The sequence below is a fragment of the Nannobrachium achirus genome (genome assembly GCF_963921795.1).
Source record: "Nannobrachium achirus genome assembly, chromosome: 9".
Lineage (NCBI taxonomy): Eukaryota > Metazoa > Chordata > Actinopteri > Myctophiformes > Myctophidae > Nannobrachium > Nannobrachium achirus.
In genome coordinates this window covers 2,939,680-2,957,535 of record NC_137818.1, presented here as the reverse complement: position 1 = coordinate 2,957,535, position 17,856 = coordinate 2,939,680, and the positions used below count along the sequence as shown (strand labels likewise).

The 17,856-nt window shown below is 42.2% G+C and overlaps 1 protein-coding gene across 3 annotated transcripts in view; it reads right to left on the bottom strand.

Annotated features, from left to right (window-relative positions):
- LOC308292084 (glutaminase kidney isoform, mitochondrial-like) overlaps positions 1-17,856 on the bottom strand; it is a 97,208-nt gene that overhangs the window by 68,571 nt on the left and 10,781 nt on the right. For all 3 annotated transcript variants that reach the window (XM_080734312.1, XM_080734314.1, XM_080734313.1), the window contains exon 3: positions 662-783. In XM_080734312.1, coding sequence (XP_080590438.1) covers positions 662-783 — 122 coding nt within the window. The remainder of the gene's footprint in view (positions 1-661; positions 784-17,856) is intronic.

Here is a 17,856-nt window from a genome sequence, read left to right as displayed (position 1 = left end):
GTTTGACTTGATCTGGACCCAATGGAGACGTCACTGATTGGTCCAGGTCCTGACCATGCTTGCTGGGATTTAGGGCATTCACGAATAGTGATTTTTAGTGTTCGAATTATTCGACCTCAAAGTATTCAAATAGTTGAATATTCGACAGGACTGGCCAAACTGACCAAACTGTCAAATATTAAGTAAGCAAGAGGCAAACATTGTGAAAATATTTTCACAATATTTATCTGCAGTCACATTAAATGTAATACCTAGAATTCCAAGTGCTTGTCAGGGTTCTTATGACTTCCTATCCCAAGCTTTATAAACCATGAAGAAATATATATTTGTTTTAAAGACAAAACAATAAAAAAACTAAAAAATAAGCGAATATTCGACTTCGGTGAACAAAGTCAAATAGTGACTTTGATTTCAATATTCGAATAGTCGAATATTTGGTGAATGCCCTACTGGGATTCAGTCTATCTCATGTCTGAAACTGTTACAAACTCACAACACGCCGCTGTTCTTCTTTCCATTTCTAGTCAATGGAGAAATTATTTTAGATTTCTTGCCATCCTTTGTTGTGACATCACAAGGTAACTACACAACCCAGACCTCTGCCGAGGCGGTCTGGCCCTTTAAGAAAAAACAAACAAACAAACAGAAGGTGTGTTCTCACTTCCTGAAGAGCTCGTGGTCGATGATGACTGGTCCAGAGCCGTCACGTGACGCTGCGCGCATGGCCTGGATGGTGCTGCGCAGGCGGGGGTCCGAGGGGAGAAGACCCGTCTTCTTCAGAGCCTGGGGGGCGAGAGAGAGAGAGAGGCCGTGTTTACACACACAAATACACACACAAATACACACACAAATATACACACACACACACACACACACACACACACACACACACACACACACACACACACACACACACACACACACACACACACGCGTACAAGGTCAGAGACTGCGTTATCGTACCACGCTAGCTGGGTCGAAAAGGTGCCAAGTATATTTGAGGTTGTGGGGCCCCTACTGAGATGGGGGGGGGGGGGTTAGGTGTTTCCATTTGTGTCTATTGTTTACTCCGGGGGTCTTCAGGCTAAGGACCCCTTAGCTGAGAGATAGAGATGAAGCAGGGACCCCCACTTCATATTGAGACACTATAAAATTGTGTCGCAGATAATGATGGATTCATGTTAACGTGTAAGTGCACACGCACGCACAGTTTAAAGGAGTAGTTCACCTCCAAAATGACTTTTTTTCTATTGATTACTCATGAGACTCTGAGACTTGAGATCAATAATAATTGTTCGTATTTGTCGCATTCCTAAGACAAAAAATATATATATATTTGAGTACATTTACCTCCATTGATTCAGGATGGGGAAATTTATTGTAATCAAATTATTGTCTTAGGAATGCGAGAAAAAACAAAAAAAATATTACTTAACTCAAGTCTCTATGGCATGAGTAATCAATAGGAAAAAAAAGTCATTTTGGGGGTGAACTACTCCTTTAACCACTTAAACCCTCAATACTTAGGAAATTGACCTTTAATTCTTTCTGCTCTTTTTCCCCTCTGCACCAAAACCTCTTTGCCAAAACTAGCAGATCTACAAGCTCACAACGCTCAAGTTCTCCTCAGAATAGGGATGCTGGAGTGGTTCATGTACTGTAAAAAAACAAAACAAATATCCTATCACTCAAAGATATTGTTGCTCCGCTGTAGTAACTCAAATCAGTTGTCTCTCCATAGCAGTGTGCTGGACCCAGGCCTTCCTAACACACAGAGAACACATCAGGCAGACAACAGAGCAGCATGGCTGAGCTGGAGCCACAAACTGCAACACAACAATCCACTCATTCACACGCCGATGGCAGAGGAAACCATGCAAGGCACCAACCTGCTCACCGGGAGCAACTACAGTTGTGGCTAAAAGTATTGGCACCCTTGCATTTGTAAAACAGAAAAAAATAATCTTCCAGAAGCTTGGCAAATGACATCATATTTTGCATCAACATACAGTATTTGGTTTGCAGAGGAAACACAACATAAAGCTATAATACAGAATCCTAGCTCATTCTACACAGAAACTTGCAAAATACTTCAATACATGTAGTTGAATTTCAAGCAGGCTATTCACCTGGAACTCACCTGTGGTGAGTCCAAGTTGACTTTAATCTTTAGTAACCACTAATCCACCCAGTTTAAATGGAATAGTTCTGCTGTTTTGTGTCACACACTGAGCATGGACAGTTTACAGTTTACAGTTTAGGCATTTAGCAGACGCTTTTAATCCAAAGCGACTTACAATAAGCAGATAACACATCACTATAATAAACAAGATAATATGTCAGAACATCAACAACAATATAACAAATGCATATGAATATCAATCTAAAAAAAACTAATCAGTAAAGAAAAAAGGATTCTAAAAAAAATAGCTTCATGTATGGTCATTGAGTGTTTCAGTAGTGCTATGGGTTTAGGTGAGTCTTCAGTCCACGGCGAAAGCTAGCGAGTGAGTCCGTTGATCAAACAAAAAGGAGAGAGTTGTCAGGAAGTCAGATTGTATCCAAACATGGACAATCTGAAGGTTCCAAGTCCATCTCCAGCGACCTTGATGTTCCTTCACTGTGCTCATCTAGATGGTTGTGTTTTAAACAAATGCAAGGTGCCAATACTTTTAGCCACGACGGTAGGGGTTCAGAGTCTTGCTCAAGGACTCTTCCACACTGACTCTGGGGGAGCAAACGGGGATCGAACTGGGAACCTTCTGGTTGCCAAGGAGCCGCTCTACCTCCTGAGCCACTCCCACCCCAAGAGTCACCACACGTTACCCTATGAGTGACTGTAAGAGTCACCACATGTTACCCTATGAGTGGCTGTAAGAGTCACCACATGTTACCCTACGAGTGACTGTAAGAGTCACCACATGTTACCCTATGAGTGGCTGTAAGAGTCACCACATGTTACCCTATGAGTGGCTGTAAGAGTCACCACATGTTACCCTATGAGTGACTGTAAGAGTCACCACATGTTACCCTACGAGTGGCTGTAAGCCAGCCTGCATGTTACCCTATGAGTGACTGTAAGCCAGCCTGCATGTTACCCTATGAGTGTCTGTAAGCCAGCCTGATGCGCTCATGTTTTAACTTATCAGACAGTTTCTATTTCAGGAGAGCCTCCCTCCACGGCACACACTGGCCTGTTGCTGCTTCTCACAGTCTTTGCTCTAATGAGTGATAAGTGAGTGAGCTCAGATCACACAGCGGTGCTGAGCCACTGTTTGCTTTCTGTAATGTGATGTGATGTTGGTCAGTGGTTCTTCAGTCCCCCAGGGGGGGTCCCCAGATGATTAACTTAATGTGCAACATTGTTTTCTCTCTCACCAGTAAACAAACCAACATACAGTTTAAGTGTATAGAGAGTATATGCACATTTCTAAAGTGTCAATTTAAGGACTTTTTAATGCCTCTAAAATGACAAATTAAACATTGGCCAGATTGTCAAATATTAGAGGCAGAAATTGTGAAAATAGCAGATCTACATGCTCACAACGCCTCGCGTTGCGAGGCGTTGTGAGCATGTAGATCTGCTATTTTCACAACAGAACCGTGTTATACAAAATGTAATGCCTCAACTCTTTCAACTCGTAGTGCTCGTCAGGGTGGGGAGGGGCAGAGGGGGGGTCCCCAGTTAAAATATGATTATTTTTAGGGGTCGCAGCCTGAAAAAGGTTGAGAAGCACTCATGTATGTCACTGGGCCACTGGACTCAGCATGGGAACACTAACTAAACACTCCATTATGTAAGGAGGAAGTCCTGGGAAGTTGTGGGAACCCGGGGTAACACAGCCATATGTGGAACCACAGGTCAGGACAGGAGACTCTCTGTTTCTGTAGTGTGAGGCAGGGGCGTCACAAGGGGTAGGAAAGTGGGACTGAGTTACTGGGGCCCAAGGTGGAGGGGCCCTAACAACTTTATCTATTGAAAAATAGCAGATATACAAGCTCACAGCGCGGCACCGAGTGCCGCGCTGCGAGCTTGTAGATCTGCTATTTTTGAAAAGTTGTGAAAATGTGTGAAAATCTTTGAATATATGTATTTTTTAAGCGAACATTTCTAACTCAATTTTTGCTTCTGGGGGTCCCTGGCTGGAACTAAATATTTTGAGATCGGGGTCCGTGGCCAAATACATATCATCTTGGGGGTCCTTGACATGGGTTTCTTGCACACAATTTCACGTTTTTTCAAAAATAGCAGATATACAAGCTCGCAGCGCGGCACTCGGTGCCGCGCTGAGAGCTTGTATATCTGCTATTTTTCAATAGTTAACATTCATGGGGGGCCCGCAGTGAATCCTTGTACCCAGGGCCCAGAATTTGGTGTGACGCCCCTGGCGTGAGGCAATGCTGAGGCATGCACACACCCTGGACATGACGCTAGCGTGTCACATGTCTCTGGTATGTGCTGCACATACCATATCTGTGTACTTAATAGGGCATGGCACGGCAGAGGGCATGGTTTACTATTGTGCCACATAAGAAATCGTTCATTCATTTTTCCAATAGAGATTTACAAAAGATATTTATAGCCTATCAATTCATTTAAGCCTAGAATCAAAGCCACCCAGGATCCTGGTGAATCATGGCCATAAAACATTTGATTCTGTGAAAAAAGAGATTATATACTACATATATAGGCTTTGTTTAACGGTTTTCATATATATATATATATTTTTTAAATATCCATGAAATGAAAGTTTCCGTGGGGTGAATAATCGTCTTGATAGAAGAGAAGGAAAAACTGTTTTATTGCAAGGAGTTCTAGTTCGACTCGTTGCATTGGTGCGTTCCAGTGGCCTTAAAGGGAGAACCACCCATTTAAGGAGTTCTAGTTCGACTCGTTGCATTGGTGCGTTCCAGTGGCCTTAAAGGGGAGAACCGCCCATTTTCAATATTGAACTATGTCACCGTGATGACATCACACCGGTGTGATTTACAATACAAACCCCCAAAATCAATCCTCCAGTTTTGTATTTCCACACAACTCCTCTAAGGTATATTAATGACATCGTTCAATATTGAAATTGGGTGGTCTTCCCCTTTAACAGTAGAATATCCAAACAAAGTCGTTGAGTCACATTCTGAAAGTACACTAAACATTCCCATGACACGTGATGTCCCAGTAGGCCCGCACCCCCTGGACATGACGTGGTGTCCCCCGCAGTCCCTCCCACCCCTGATGCCCTGACACCCCCTGGACATGACGTGGTGTCCACCCCACCCCTGATGCCGACTGGGTGCCAAGCAGCGAGGCATTGGGTGTCATCTTTATGACTCAGAGACTCGGGCCAGGGATGGAATCCTGACCTGGTGGTCACAGATATTCTGAGCAGCGTTGAGCTGTTGTCACCCTGCCACCGTCAGGAGGAGGCGAGGCTTTATACTGTTGTTGTTAGTTAGTTAGTTAGAAAGTTTTATTTCGGTCCCATTTGGCAGCCAGTATAGTACAATACATTCAATATCAGTATACACTGTATGGTCCGAAAAGGTATAGGCAGAAGCTTACGCTTATAATGCCTACCCCATATAAATAAAATACAATCAAATATACATTTGATTTGACAAGACTGAAAAACAAAACAGTCAATAGACTTGCTAATCCAAAAATAAGAGAAAAAAAAACAAAAACAGAATACAATTGAGTGTCGGTCTGGTTTAGGGCTTTGTCAAGTGACAATATGGAAGTATTGCCACAAGGCTACACCAAACCAAACCACTTGGTAGATATTTCTAGATAAGGATCTTAATGGTATATAATAAACACATATACATACACATGTAATATAAACAGTAAGACTCACACCCACTATAGTACCGATGTTATATTTTATACATTTATTACTTATTTATAATAAATGCATTAATATATTTATAAATGTGTGTATATTTATTTATAATGCTAATATAATTTTAATATATTATAATGTTCTATATTTATTTATTATCTTTGTTTTGAACATTTTTTTGAATTTAGTGATTGATGTGCACATTTTCAGTTCTTTATCCAAGCTATTCCATATGCTTACCCCTCTTACAGATAGACACCTGTCTTTTATGTTGGTTCTTGGGGTTGATCCCTCAAATACATGTGTCCCCCTGAGTTGGTACTGGGTCTCACGAGCCTTGAACAGCCTCTGCATGCTGGGTGGAAGTTTCTTGTGGTGGGCTTTGTACATCATTATGGCAATGTTTAGATCAACTAAGTCTTCAAATTTTAAAATTTGTTTATTTATAAATAGTGGATTGGTTGGCGCCAAGTAGTCAGATTTGTTTACAATTCTTATGGCTTTTTTTTGCAACATGATGATAGGATTGGTGATGGTTTTATAAGTGTTCCCCCATACTTCCACACAGTAAGTTAAGTATGGAAGCATGAGGGAACAGTAAAGTAAGTATAGTGAGATATTATTTACAATGGGTTTTAATTTATATAATATCGCTATTGTTTTAGATAATTTTGACTTTATATTAGCTATATGCGGTTTCCAACAGAGTTTATTGTCTATGGTGATACCTAAAAATTTATGTTCACTTACTTGTTCTATTTCCACATTTTGTATTGTTAGTTTCACAGGTATATCTATTTTTCTATTACAAAAGAGCATGTATTTTGTTTTACTGAGATTTAATGATAATTTATTGACATCAAACCACTTTTTAAGTAATTGAAGTTCATTTTCCACCTCATACAGAAGCTGCTCAAGATCTCCTCCCGATCTATACAAGCTAGTATCGTCTGCAAATAATACATATTTCAGTTGAGTCAGTATATTACCTATATCATTTATATACATAATAAACAACTTTGGACCCAGAAGTTGTTTATTATGTATATAAATGTCATTGGAGAGACAAATATATCGTCACTGTCGGGCAGAAACCTCGTATCTCTAAGTTTCAAATGTGTACGTTTTTTTTCGTGAAGCAAAGCCCTGCTTCATCAGACAAGGTCGTCGCACAAAAGTAGTGAAAACAGCCGATCTACAAGCACACAGGTGCGAGGCGTTGTGTGCTTGTAGATCGGCTGTTTTCACTAGTTTAAATCATTTTTTTAAAATGATAAAAACTAACAGTTTTGGACATACAAGGTTTCCACCCGACAACGACGATATTGTTGTTAAGCTCAGTTATCAGGCCGTGACCCCCCGAGTGAATCAGTGAATTGGGGACTGGGGGACGCCCCCCCCCCACCCTGATAAACACTTGATAAGCAAGCACCTGTTGGAGTTACTTGGGGCATTACTGTACATTTAGTTTGACTCTGTTCGGTTCCACAGATAAATATTTCCTCTTTCTTCCATTGTTTGACAATTTGGCCAATGTTTGGCCAGTTTATACAGTATCCTACTGTAGTTTTTGTTGATTACTTTTGATGCAGAAATTGTCTTTTTTTCCCCTCTTTTCTTTCTTTCTTTCTTTTGAGGTGTTAAAGTAAGCAATTTACCCCGAGTGAGAGGACATTATGCTCTCATAATGTCCTGTGTGAGGGTGTTATCGGACGAGGCGCAGCCGAGTCCGATAACACCTCACACAGGACATTATGAGAGCATAATGTCCGACCCCGAGTGGTAAATAGCTTTTCTACCACATCTACCATATACACGAAAGAAAACACAGTTGTAACTTGCAAAGTTCTTCCTGGAAGCAAGTCCTCACACAACTGCGGCGGTTGTTCTGCCATAACCTCCGGAATTTAGCCAATCAGAATCCAGTATTTGAACACGTGACCGCAATATGTGGTAGAAAAGGTCTTAAAGGTCCTTAAATTGTCACTTCACTGTCATCTGTTTTTTGTTTTTTTTAATCCACACTCCCTATTCATGTTCAGAGCAGGCCAAGATGTTCTGACCACTTTTAACCTGGTGTCCCTGTTTATCTTTGTATATTTAAGTTGTATCTGCCGTGTGAAACGTTTGTTTATAAAGCTCAACAGAAGCATGATTTATTGCGACCGTCAGGTTGCAGTTACTATCAAAACCTCCACCAGCTGTCTGTCAGTCAGTCTCTCTGTCAGTCTGTCCGTCACGTCACACTTTTCCCCAACTCATATCCGCCACCGTTGCCCCGATCCATGCCAAACTTTGCACACACACACTCCTTGGCTGCCAAACCACAACCTCCACCCCTCATTTCTCACATGGCCCTCTTTTAGCGCCACCATCGGGCCGATTCTTGCAAGACACATTTTTGGACACTGCTCCTACACGTTTTGCCCTAAAATCACACAAAGCGGTACCCAGTATCTCTACAGTCATGTCATCAAAATGCATCTTCCCATTATTCCCTCCTGATTGGCTACCATTGCCTTCTAAAGTTTGTCTATGCGACCTGTCGGTCGCTTATCTTCCCGATTTAGGGAGTCTTAAGCCTCTATCAGAGTCCAGGGTGAAGAGCTATTCACCGCAAATGTTAGGTGATAAGCTATCCACCTAAAGTGAGAAAACAAGTGGAGGCCATCATAGTCAGTCACGGTGAAGTCCTATCACTGTGACTGACTGATCTAGATCGACCAATCAGTGAACGGGGGGGTGGGCCGATCTGTCTGATAGTAAAAACAGAGAGATGTGTCGGGGTTCGCGGTGGAAAGCTCTTCACCGTGAGTAATGACGTAATGTTGTAGTTTTATGACTTAAAAAGACTACACCGCGGTGCCTAGCTTATCACCGCGGTGCCTACTATGATAGGGAGCCTTACTGGTTTTTATGGTTCGATGCAAAGTACATACATATGAATGTGAGTAGTTATTGGTCAGTACCATTGTTGTGAGAGCAGCTCCATTGGCTTCCCTCTGTAACAGTTAACAGTTATCGTGCCATCGTGCCATGACAGCGTTGACAAGGAGGGTGAATGCCGTTGAAAAGCCTATAATCTCCTCAGCCTTCCAAACAGCCAGGCTTTGTTCACCATGATAAGAATAATAATGATATCCTCCTGATGCCAACAGCAGGCCAGCTTCCTTCCACACATCATTACCATGATAAGTATAATAATACCCTTCATTATGTCAACACTACAGTATAGGCCAGCTTCCTTCCACACATCATTACCATGAGAAGTATAAAAATACCCTTCATTATGTCAACACTACAGTATAGGCCAGCTTCCTTCCACACATCATTACCATGAGAAGTATAATAATACCCTTCATTATGTCAACACTACAGTATAGGCCAGCTTCCTTCCACACATCATTACCATGAGAAGTATAATAATACCCTTCATTATGTCAACACTACAGTATAGGCCAGCTTCCTTCCACACATCATTACCATGAGAAGTATAATAATACCCTTCATTATGTCAACACTACAGTATAGGCCAGCTTCCTTCCACACATCATTACCATGAGAAGTATAAAAATACCCTTCATTATGTCAACACTACAGTATAGGCCAGCTTCCTTCCACACATCATTACCATGAGAAGTATAATAATACCCTTCATTATGTCAACACTACAGTATAGGCCAGCTTCCTTCCACACATCATTACCATGAGAAGTATAAAAATACCCTTCATTATGTCAACACTACAGTATAGGCCAGCTTCCTTCCACACATCATTACCATGAGAAGTATAATAATACCCTTCATTATGTCAACACTACAGTATAGGCCAGGGTTCCCCAATAGGCGGCCCGCGGGCCTCGGCTACTGTCTGGCCCCCACCAACCCCAGTAATAATGGTGGTATAAGAGCTAGTATATCGTCGTTGTCGGGTGGAAAACTCAAAACTCAAAATCTCAAAATGTGTACGTTCTTTCGCAAAGTAAAGCTCTGCTTCATCAAACAAGCCTGTCGCACAAAAGTAGCCAATCTACAAGCACACAACGCCTCGCGGTGCGAGGCGTTGTGTGCTTGTAGATCGGCTGTTTTCACTAGTTTAAATCATTTTTTAAATGATAAATGCAAAACGAAAGGTTTTGGACATACTCTCGACAGCGACGATAGGCGAACTGTCGCTGGAGTAGCAGGAACGCCACCGTTGCCCCCTGCAATGTTGTGGCCCTCAGCTTGGTACCCTAGACATAATTTGGCCCTTGGGGAAAACTAATTGGGGAACCCTGGTATAGGCCTTCTTTCCACTCATCATTACCAGCATACACACTCAAATTTTTTCACCCAGTGTCAATTGTCTAATAATGCAACCAACATTGTTTTCTCACTCAACAGTAAACAAACCAGCATAACGTTTAAGTTAAAGTTTAAGAAACTACACGTTTCTAAAGTGACCATTTAAGGACTGTTTAACTCATTTTGCGCCGATCACGAGAATACTCGTGAAAAATACTCGAAAATAACATGGTGCCGATCCCGAGTATACTTGTGAAAAGTAATATATTACTGTAACGGCGGGTATCCTACCGAGTACAATGGCGGAGTCCATCTCCGTCGCTGATTCATCCTCATCACGGCTCCACGGGCACAAAATAGTAATCCCATAACATTGAGGTGGACTGGGGATCTCATCTTTAATGTCCATTATCTCAAAACTACACTTTAGAAGCGAAGATGGAGGCAGATGCTCGCTTATATAACACATGGTGAAAAGCTCCGATGCGATCCAGCATGGCACCACGTAAACATGATCGCTTCCTGTGAATGATGCGATGACGTCAGACCGGAAGTGTTTACGCTATGGACTTCTGGCCTTCAAAATAAGACAACAGTAGTGAATGGGGCCGGGGGGAGGCGTGCTGGACATTTTAACCCGTTAATGTCAGGAGCACTAAATGGGTTAATACCTCTAAAATGGCAAATGAAACATTGGCCAAATTGTCAAATATTAGAGGCAGAAATTGTGGAAATAGCAACTTGAGGTGTTGTGAGCATGTAAATCTGCTATTTCCACAATAGAACCGTGTTATACAAAATTTAACCCCTCAACTCTTAGTGCTCGTCAGAGAATTTTTGCGCGCGCACAAGGGCCTCTTTATTTCCCCTTGCCCAGGGGCCTCATGTCTTATAAATCCGGGCCTGCTGTCGGGGAGAAACCTTGTATTTCCAAGTTACAAGACTGTCACACAACGCCTCACGATGCGAGGCGTTGTGTGCTTGTAGATCTGCTGTTTTCACTAGTTTGGTATTTTAGATGATAAATACAAAACGAACGGTTTCCACCCGACAACGACGATATGCTATAAATATAAGATGCTGGGAGTGAAAATTATAATTTAGGGGTGCCTCGGATTAAAACAAATATTTATGGGGTGCCCTGAGACAAAAAAGTTTGGGAACCCCTGCTGTATATTCAGCCTCTCATACATCCTCAGAGTTACAGGGTCCATGTGGTTTGTACAGTCTCAGAGTTAAACCAACTCTCCCTCTCTCTCTCTCTCTTTCTCTCTGAGCGTGTGTGTGTGCGTGCGTGCGTGTGTATGTGTGTGTGCGTGTGTGCGTGCGTGTGTATGTGTGTGTGCGTGCGTGCGTGTGTATGTGTGTGTGCGTGTGTGCGTGTGTGTGTGTGTGTGTGTGCGTGTGCGTACATTCTCCTGTTGGCCTAGATATACATCCTCCCTATATGAAAATAGCTGAGTTGCCAGAGTCACAAGATGACCATTATTCATCCAGAGAAGGACTGGTGCAGTCCAGTATCTCCGGAGACATCTGTGCCACACAAGGCCCTGCAGCGCTGAGATGTTTCACTGTAAGAAGTTCCCCTCTCTTTAGTCCACTATATCCTCGTTGTCGGGTGAAAACCCTGCATGTCCAAAACCGTTCGTTTTGCATTTTTCATTTTAAAAATGATTTAAACTAGTGAAAACAGCTGTTTATACTACTTTTGTGCGACAGCCTTGTACGATGAAGCAGGGCTTTACTTTGTGAAAGAACATACACATTTGAAACTTGGAGATACAAGGTTTCCACCCGACAACGACGATACAGTACTACTGTACACAGTACGGTAGCCGGAAGCAACTGAGATGCTATCTGTGTCTTAGACGTTGCAACAGCCTCCCTGCACAGCTCGTTCTTGACACAGAAAGGTTTTCTGGGGGGGAAAAAAACGTATGTTTATATAGGCTCAGTGGAGCTCAAACGTTTTCATGTGAAGGATCCCCAAAATGATACTGTATGTATTTGGCCACCGACTCCCCATCTCAAAATGTGTTGTGCTATCTCTGAATAGCCAAAAATAATACTTAAAATGTTAACATGTTAAAATGACACAAGTTTCCCGGTCTTAATGGGTTAAACACTATTATATAATAAACTTTACGTGAAACTTGGAATATCCTCCCTGCTTTACCAGAAGTAATAGAAACCTTTGTTATTGTTGTGTTTTCATGTTTTGTAATTTTTTTTATGTTTTTTTAAGAGAGCAGTCCTCTTGATAATTCATACTGTTATGCAATGCTGTTTTCTAATACATCTTGAAACGTTGTCTCTCTTAACAGATGATAAAAGCATCATGTCATGATGGCACTAGTCTTGCTTAGCCAGACAACTGCTCATGGACCTGTCAAGACTACTTCAACAGAGTGAGAAACATCCACTGGCACAACGCCAGGGCCTATATTTCTGTCCATGCCTTCTTACCCCTTATCCCTAAACTCTTTGTCTTTTTTTTACTATTTTGAAAAAAAAAAAATCAAACCTCGGTTCGAAGTGGAGCGGTGAATCTGAGCAGCTATACCGTGTGTGTGTGTGTGTGTGTGTGTGTGTGTGTGTGTGTGTGTGTGTGTGTGTGTGTCTAGTCTGCACAATAGTGCCATAGAAGCTGTGTGTGTGTGTGTGCCTGCACAACAGCGCCCCTCCTTTAACTTGTGTGTTGTGTGTGGCCACTCAAGGTATTGCCAGGCTACAGACATAGCCAGCCACCCACATAGCCACCCACCCACCCACAGACATACCTGTCTATTGGGAGCGCTTTCACCGCTCCAAAAACATTTTAAAATACCACAAATACGTTGACACAGTGTGAGCTTGTAGATCAGCTATTTGAACATTTCAAAAATGTTTTTCAAAATTGTAAAGCATGAACAAAAATAGAGATCTCATTCCTCCCAGATGCTGCAAAAACATGGGGATGAATTCATTCTCCTATAATGCCACCAACATGTGGAATACCCTCCTAATACCACCCTCCTATACCACCAGCCACCAAAATCAATGGAATCAATCAATCAATCAATGAATCAAATCAATCAAAAACTCTACCCTCCTTCAAACTGCCATAAAAGAGCACCTTGCAAATGGACCTTCTAGAAAGTATTCTAGAAAATACCCCTGGACTATAATAATTGATAATAGTATTGATACTATCATCCTAGTATTGATAACTTCTTGTTTAGTATTGTATCTCTTTATACATCTTGATGTATTGAATGCACAGGCGACCACAATAGAAACATACCCTCAGGGATTTGTGCACAACTGTCCCTCTGTTGTTAAAGTATTCAATCAATCAATCAATCAATCAATCAATCAATCAATATGAGCAAACCTCCTGTGGTTAAACTCTGTGCTGTGATGGTTGTGTTGTGTTCCTGAATACCGTATGTACAGTTTAGAAACAGGTGCTACTGTAGCCTATGTGTAGGATGTGGAGTGATTTACAATGAGTGCACTGCATGCCTCCAAACAAAAGCACTGCAGAATGGGGTTTCTTGACAGAAAGTGCTCATAACATGACAACTGTGTGTTCTTAACAGAGACAAAGAGGATAATCCAAGCTTTACTTACAGGTGCTATATTGGTGAATGTATCATTGTTTAATGCTAGGGACTTTTTCTGTTTCATGAACAGGCTGTAAATGGAGTTGTGTTGTAACTTTGATTTGGGAGGCTCTCTCCATTCCGACATGTCGCCACTCCGAAATTGACTTCTTATTGTCGGAGTGGCGACACTCCCATAGGGGTTAAGTTTAGGGTTAGGGTTAGAGATAGGGTTAGTGTCGGAATGGAGACATGTCGGAAAGGAGAGATGTCGGAGTGGAGAGATGCACCCCTTTGATTTGATATCACAGATCCCCTTCTGAACATTTACACCTTTTTGGTCGTCCCACACCTACTGTACCACCAACCTTTGAGGTGTACACCAGCCTTCTTCTAAAATAAGCAGTTATGGAAAGGTTCATGAGATATGCATCTCATCTTGAGAGCAAGGTATTTACAGTATGTTAAAGGTATTTGCTGCTTGTCTGGACTAGCTTGTCGTCTGAAGAAGTGAGTTTTCTCAAACCCCCTCGTTATGAATGACATTTGGGTCAGGGGGTGGACTAGCATTACAGATTGTTATGTCTTGTCTGTTCTTGTTTGTGGGATATACAGTGTTTTGGGGGCTACTGTACAGTATCTACTGAGTACAAGCTGTGAGTAGAATGTTAGGCTGGAAGTCAGTGTCCCATCATTTGGCTCCAGTATTTGAATACTTTTAAATCTCTCATACTTTAAGATCTGACTTGTCTCTGTCTCAATATTGAGTCCTTATATTTTCTGAGTACCCAATACAGATGGCCTTGATAATCCCTAGCCATTATCCCTATTCTGTGAATCCGTGGCGAACATTTGGTGAAAACAAAGACGATTTACAACACGTCGGGAAACATGCCACAGTCAACTCTCCAGCAGCTCTGTATGTGTGTTAAATATCCCAGTATGTACAAACAGCAGTGGGTCCTTTAATAACCTTGCAGTGCAGTGTTCATTTGAGAGTACATGTAAAAGGTGTTAATTATGGCACAGCGGGTAGACTGGCACCCCCTCTGCCCCCCATGCTGCTCATTACCACTTTACAAGGGTGTGTTCAAGGGTCTTGTATGGGCAGCTTCTGATTAAATTGTGTTTTCTGTTTGGCTTTTAGGCTTTGAAGTTGCACATGGCAGATACGACACATAACCTAAATATACAAAGAAATTACTGACATATTTAACAAAAAAAAAACACTGATTATAGTGGAAATAGCCAATCTACAAGCTCACAACGCGTCGCGGGGCTCCGCGACGCGTTGTGAGCTTGTAGATCTGCTATTTCCACAATTTTTGGAGCTGTGTGAAGCACAGGCTCCCTATACGTGGCTGTGTGGGTCTGTGTGTGTGTGTGTGTCTGTGTGTGTGTCTGTGTGTATGTAGCCTGAACTTCCTAAACTTCGGCACGCCACTAGTCCCACAGTTTTGCCACCACACACTCGCGCCATATGTCAAATCGACCGGCTTACTCGGGAATCGTGGGCTATTACTTTTCTAAGAGAAAGGTTCTATAGTTTAATTGATATTAATTTATTAGTGAATTAATTTTCCCCATTGACTTATAATGGGAATTGCAAAAACTCACATTCAATTATTTGTCTCTCGCAAACCATAGGGGCTAGAGTTTCAAGACTTGGAGAGGAGGTTCATAATGATTTCAAGGATTAAATAAAAAATAATTGTGTCATTTGGCCGCATGGTGGCGCCATAACACCCCACTTTACGTTTTGGCCTGTAACTCTTGAACCGTAGGTCGGAAAATTAAAAATATTTTTTCCCTGGATTCCTTGGGTCATGACGCATCTCCCCATATAGGCCACGCCCATTTGCGCCATGATAGATTTTCCGCCATCTTGAATTTTCTCCAAAACACACTTTTTGCTCCTTTTCCTACATATTTTCTTCAAATGTCACAAAAATCGGTACACATGATCCACACACACACACACACACACACACACACACACACACACACACACAGCTCCACTTCACACGGGTGTGATTTTTTAAATGTTTGAACATATAAACATTTTTCAACATGTTAACAATTATGTGACGATTATCACAAAATACACTCACTACACAGGGGGTTAAAGCAAAAAAAAAAAAAAAAGGATCCCAAGATTTCTGACCATTTTCTCCCAATATGTGATTTTGCAGCACACACCAACATTCTGAACTGCCTTCACTGAATGCATCAGGTATGTTATGATTGTACAGGGTGTACAGGTGTGTCTGTATGTGTGTTTTATTCATTATTGATGGTGTCTACAAGCCTAGTTCTGGTCTCTCTTCCTCCTACATATCAGGTTTCCTTGACCCCTGTGAGCCACCAACCAACCATCCAACCCTCAGGCTCAGATCTGGTGTCTTTGTCTTTGTTTTCATTCCTACCGACAACAAACTCCACGCGCTGTAACAGGAGAGTCAGCCCACGGACAGATTCAGCTGCAGAGCTCTGATAGTGCGGGGCGTTAAGGGGAGTAAATGCCAATTTTGTGCAAATTTGTCTTAAAGCGCCACATTTTGCACAGATGTAGCCCAGGGCTTGCTCTAATGATTTAGCTAGGGCGCCCGAATTTGCGACCTTCGGGGTCGCCACAGCGGCCAAGTCAAGTTGTGCAAAACAAATGCTTGCATTGGATTCAGCATCATGACAAACCCCTAGTTAGACCCCTCACATCCCACTTAAATACCCAGAAAAAAATGTTTTTCTTGGGCGCTGTGGCGACCCCGAAGGTCACCGACTCGGGCATGCCCTGGGCTACATCTGTGCAAAATTTGGCGCTTCAAGACAAATTTACACAAAATTAGCATTTGCTCCCCTTAACGCCCAGCACTATGGATCTGTCTTCAGAGATTAGTCTGAGGGTGTCTTTATTGTGACGCTACTCTTCTGTAACTACTGCAGTGGTGTTTAAATCTTTTTGACACCCCTGTAAATTACTTTTTCATCCACAGCATCCCTGAATCACACTGTCCATTGTTATTATCTTACATCATATTACGCTAGGGTTAGGTTAAAATATGATTCTTTTGGGGGTCACGGCCTGAAAAGGTTGAGAACCACACCGGCTGAGAGGCGTAGGCCTACGCCTCTCAGCCGGTGTAAAATACAGGTAACCACAGGCCTTGCGTGGCTTATTGCTTTTCTAAAACAGTTACAATATGGCAACATGAAAATTTACCAATCAAAACTGTTATATTTCACTAATAAATCACTACAAGGTCTGCAAGAAAGTCCCCAGCTACAAGAAAGTCGTTCTCAGCTTCTTTGCCAACAACACAGGTGCAGATAATTGGTGCACTAGCTGTGGAACACTGTGGAAAGAAATAACACACCTGGGTTTGATATAAACTGATTCAAGGTGTGGGTTATAGTCTCGTATACCACAGCAATTAAGGAAAACCAGCCAATAAGAATCAAGAAATGGAACTAGCTGTTTTAGAATGTACCTTATATGCCCTGTGTATCTGTAACTGTACTGCTGTGCTGCCGTTTCTGGTGCCTGAATTTACCCCCGCAGGATCAATAAAGGTATCTAAGCTGGCCTGGCAGCCGTGGTACAGTAGCTGATTGAACCTTTAGACCGGGTTCTGTTGGTACAGTAGCTGATTGAACCTTTAGACCGGGTTCTGTTGGTACAGTAGCTGATTGAACCTTTAGACCGGGTTCTGTTGGTACAGTAGCTGATTGAACCTTTAGACTGGGTTCTGTTGGTACAGTAGCTGATTGAACCTTTAGACTGGGTTCTGTTGGTACAGTAGCTGATTGAACCTTTAGACCGGGTTCTGTTGGTACAGTAGCTGATTGAACCTTTAGACCGGGTTCTGTTGGTACAGTAGCTGATTGAACCTTTAGACTGGGTTCTGTTGGTACAGTAGCTGATTGAACCTTTAGACTGGGTTCTGTTGGTACAGTAGCTGATTGAACCTTTAGACCGGGTTCTGTTGGTACAGTAGCTGATTGAACCTTTAGACCGGGTTCTGTTGGTACAGTAGCTGATTGAACCTTTAGACCGGGTTCTGTTGGTACAGTAGCTGATTGAACCTTTAGACCGGGTTCTGTTGGTACAGTAGCTGATTGAACCTTTAGACCGGGTTCTGTTGGTAC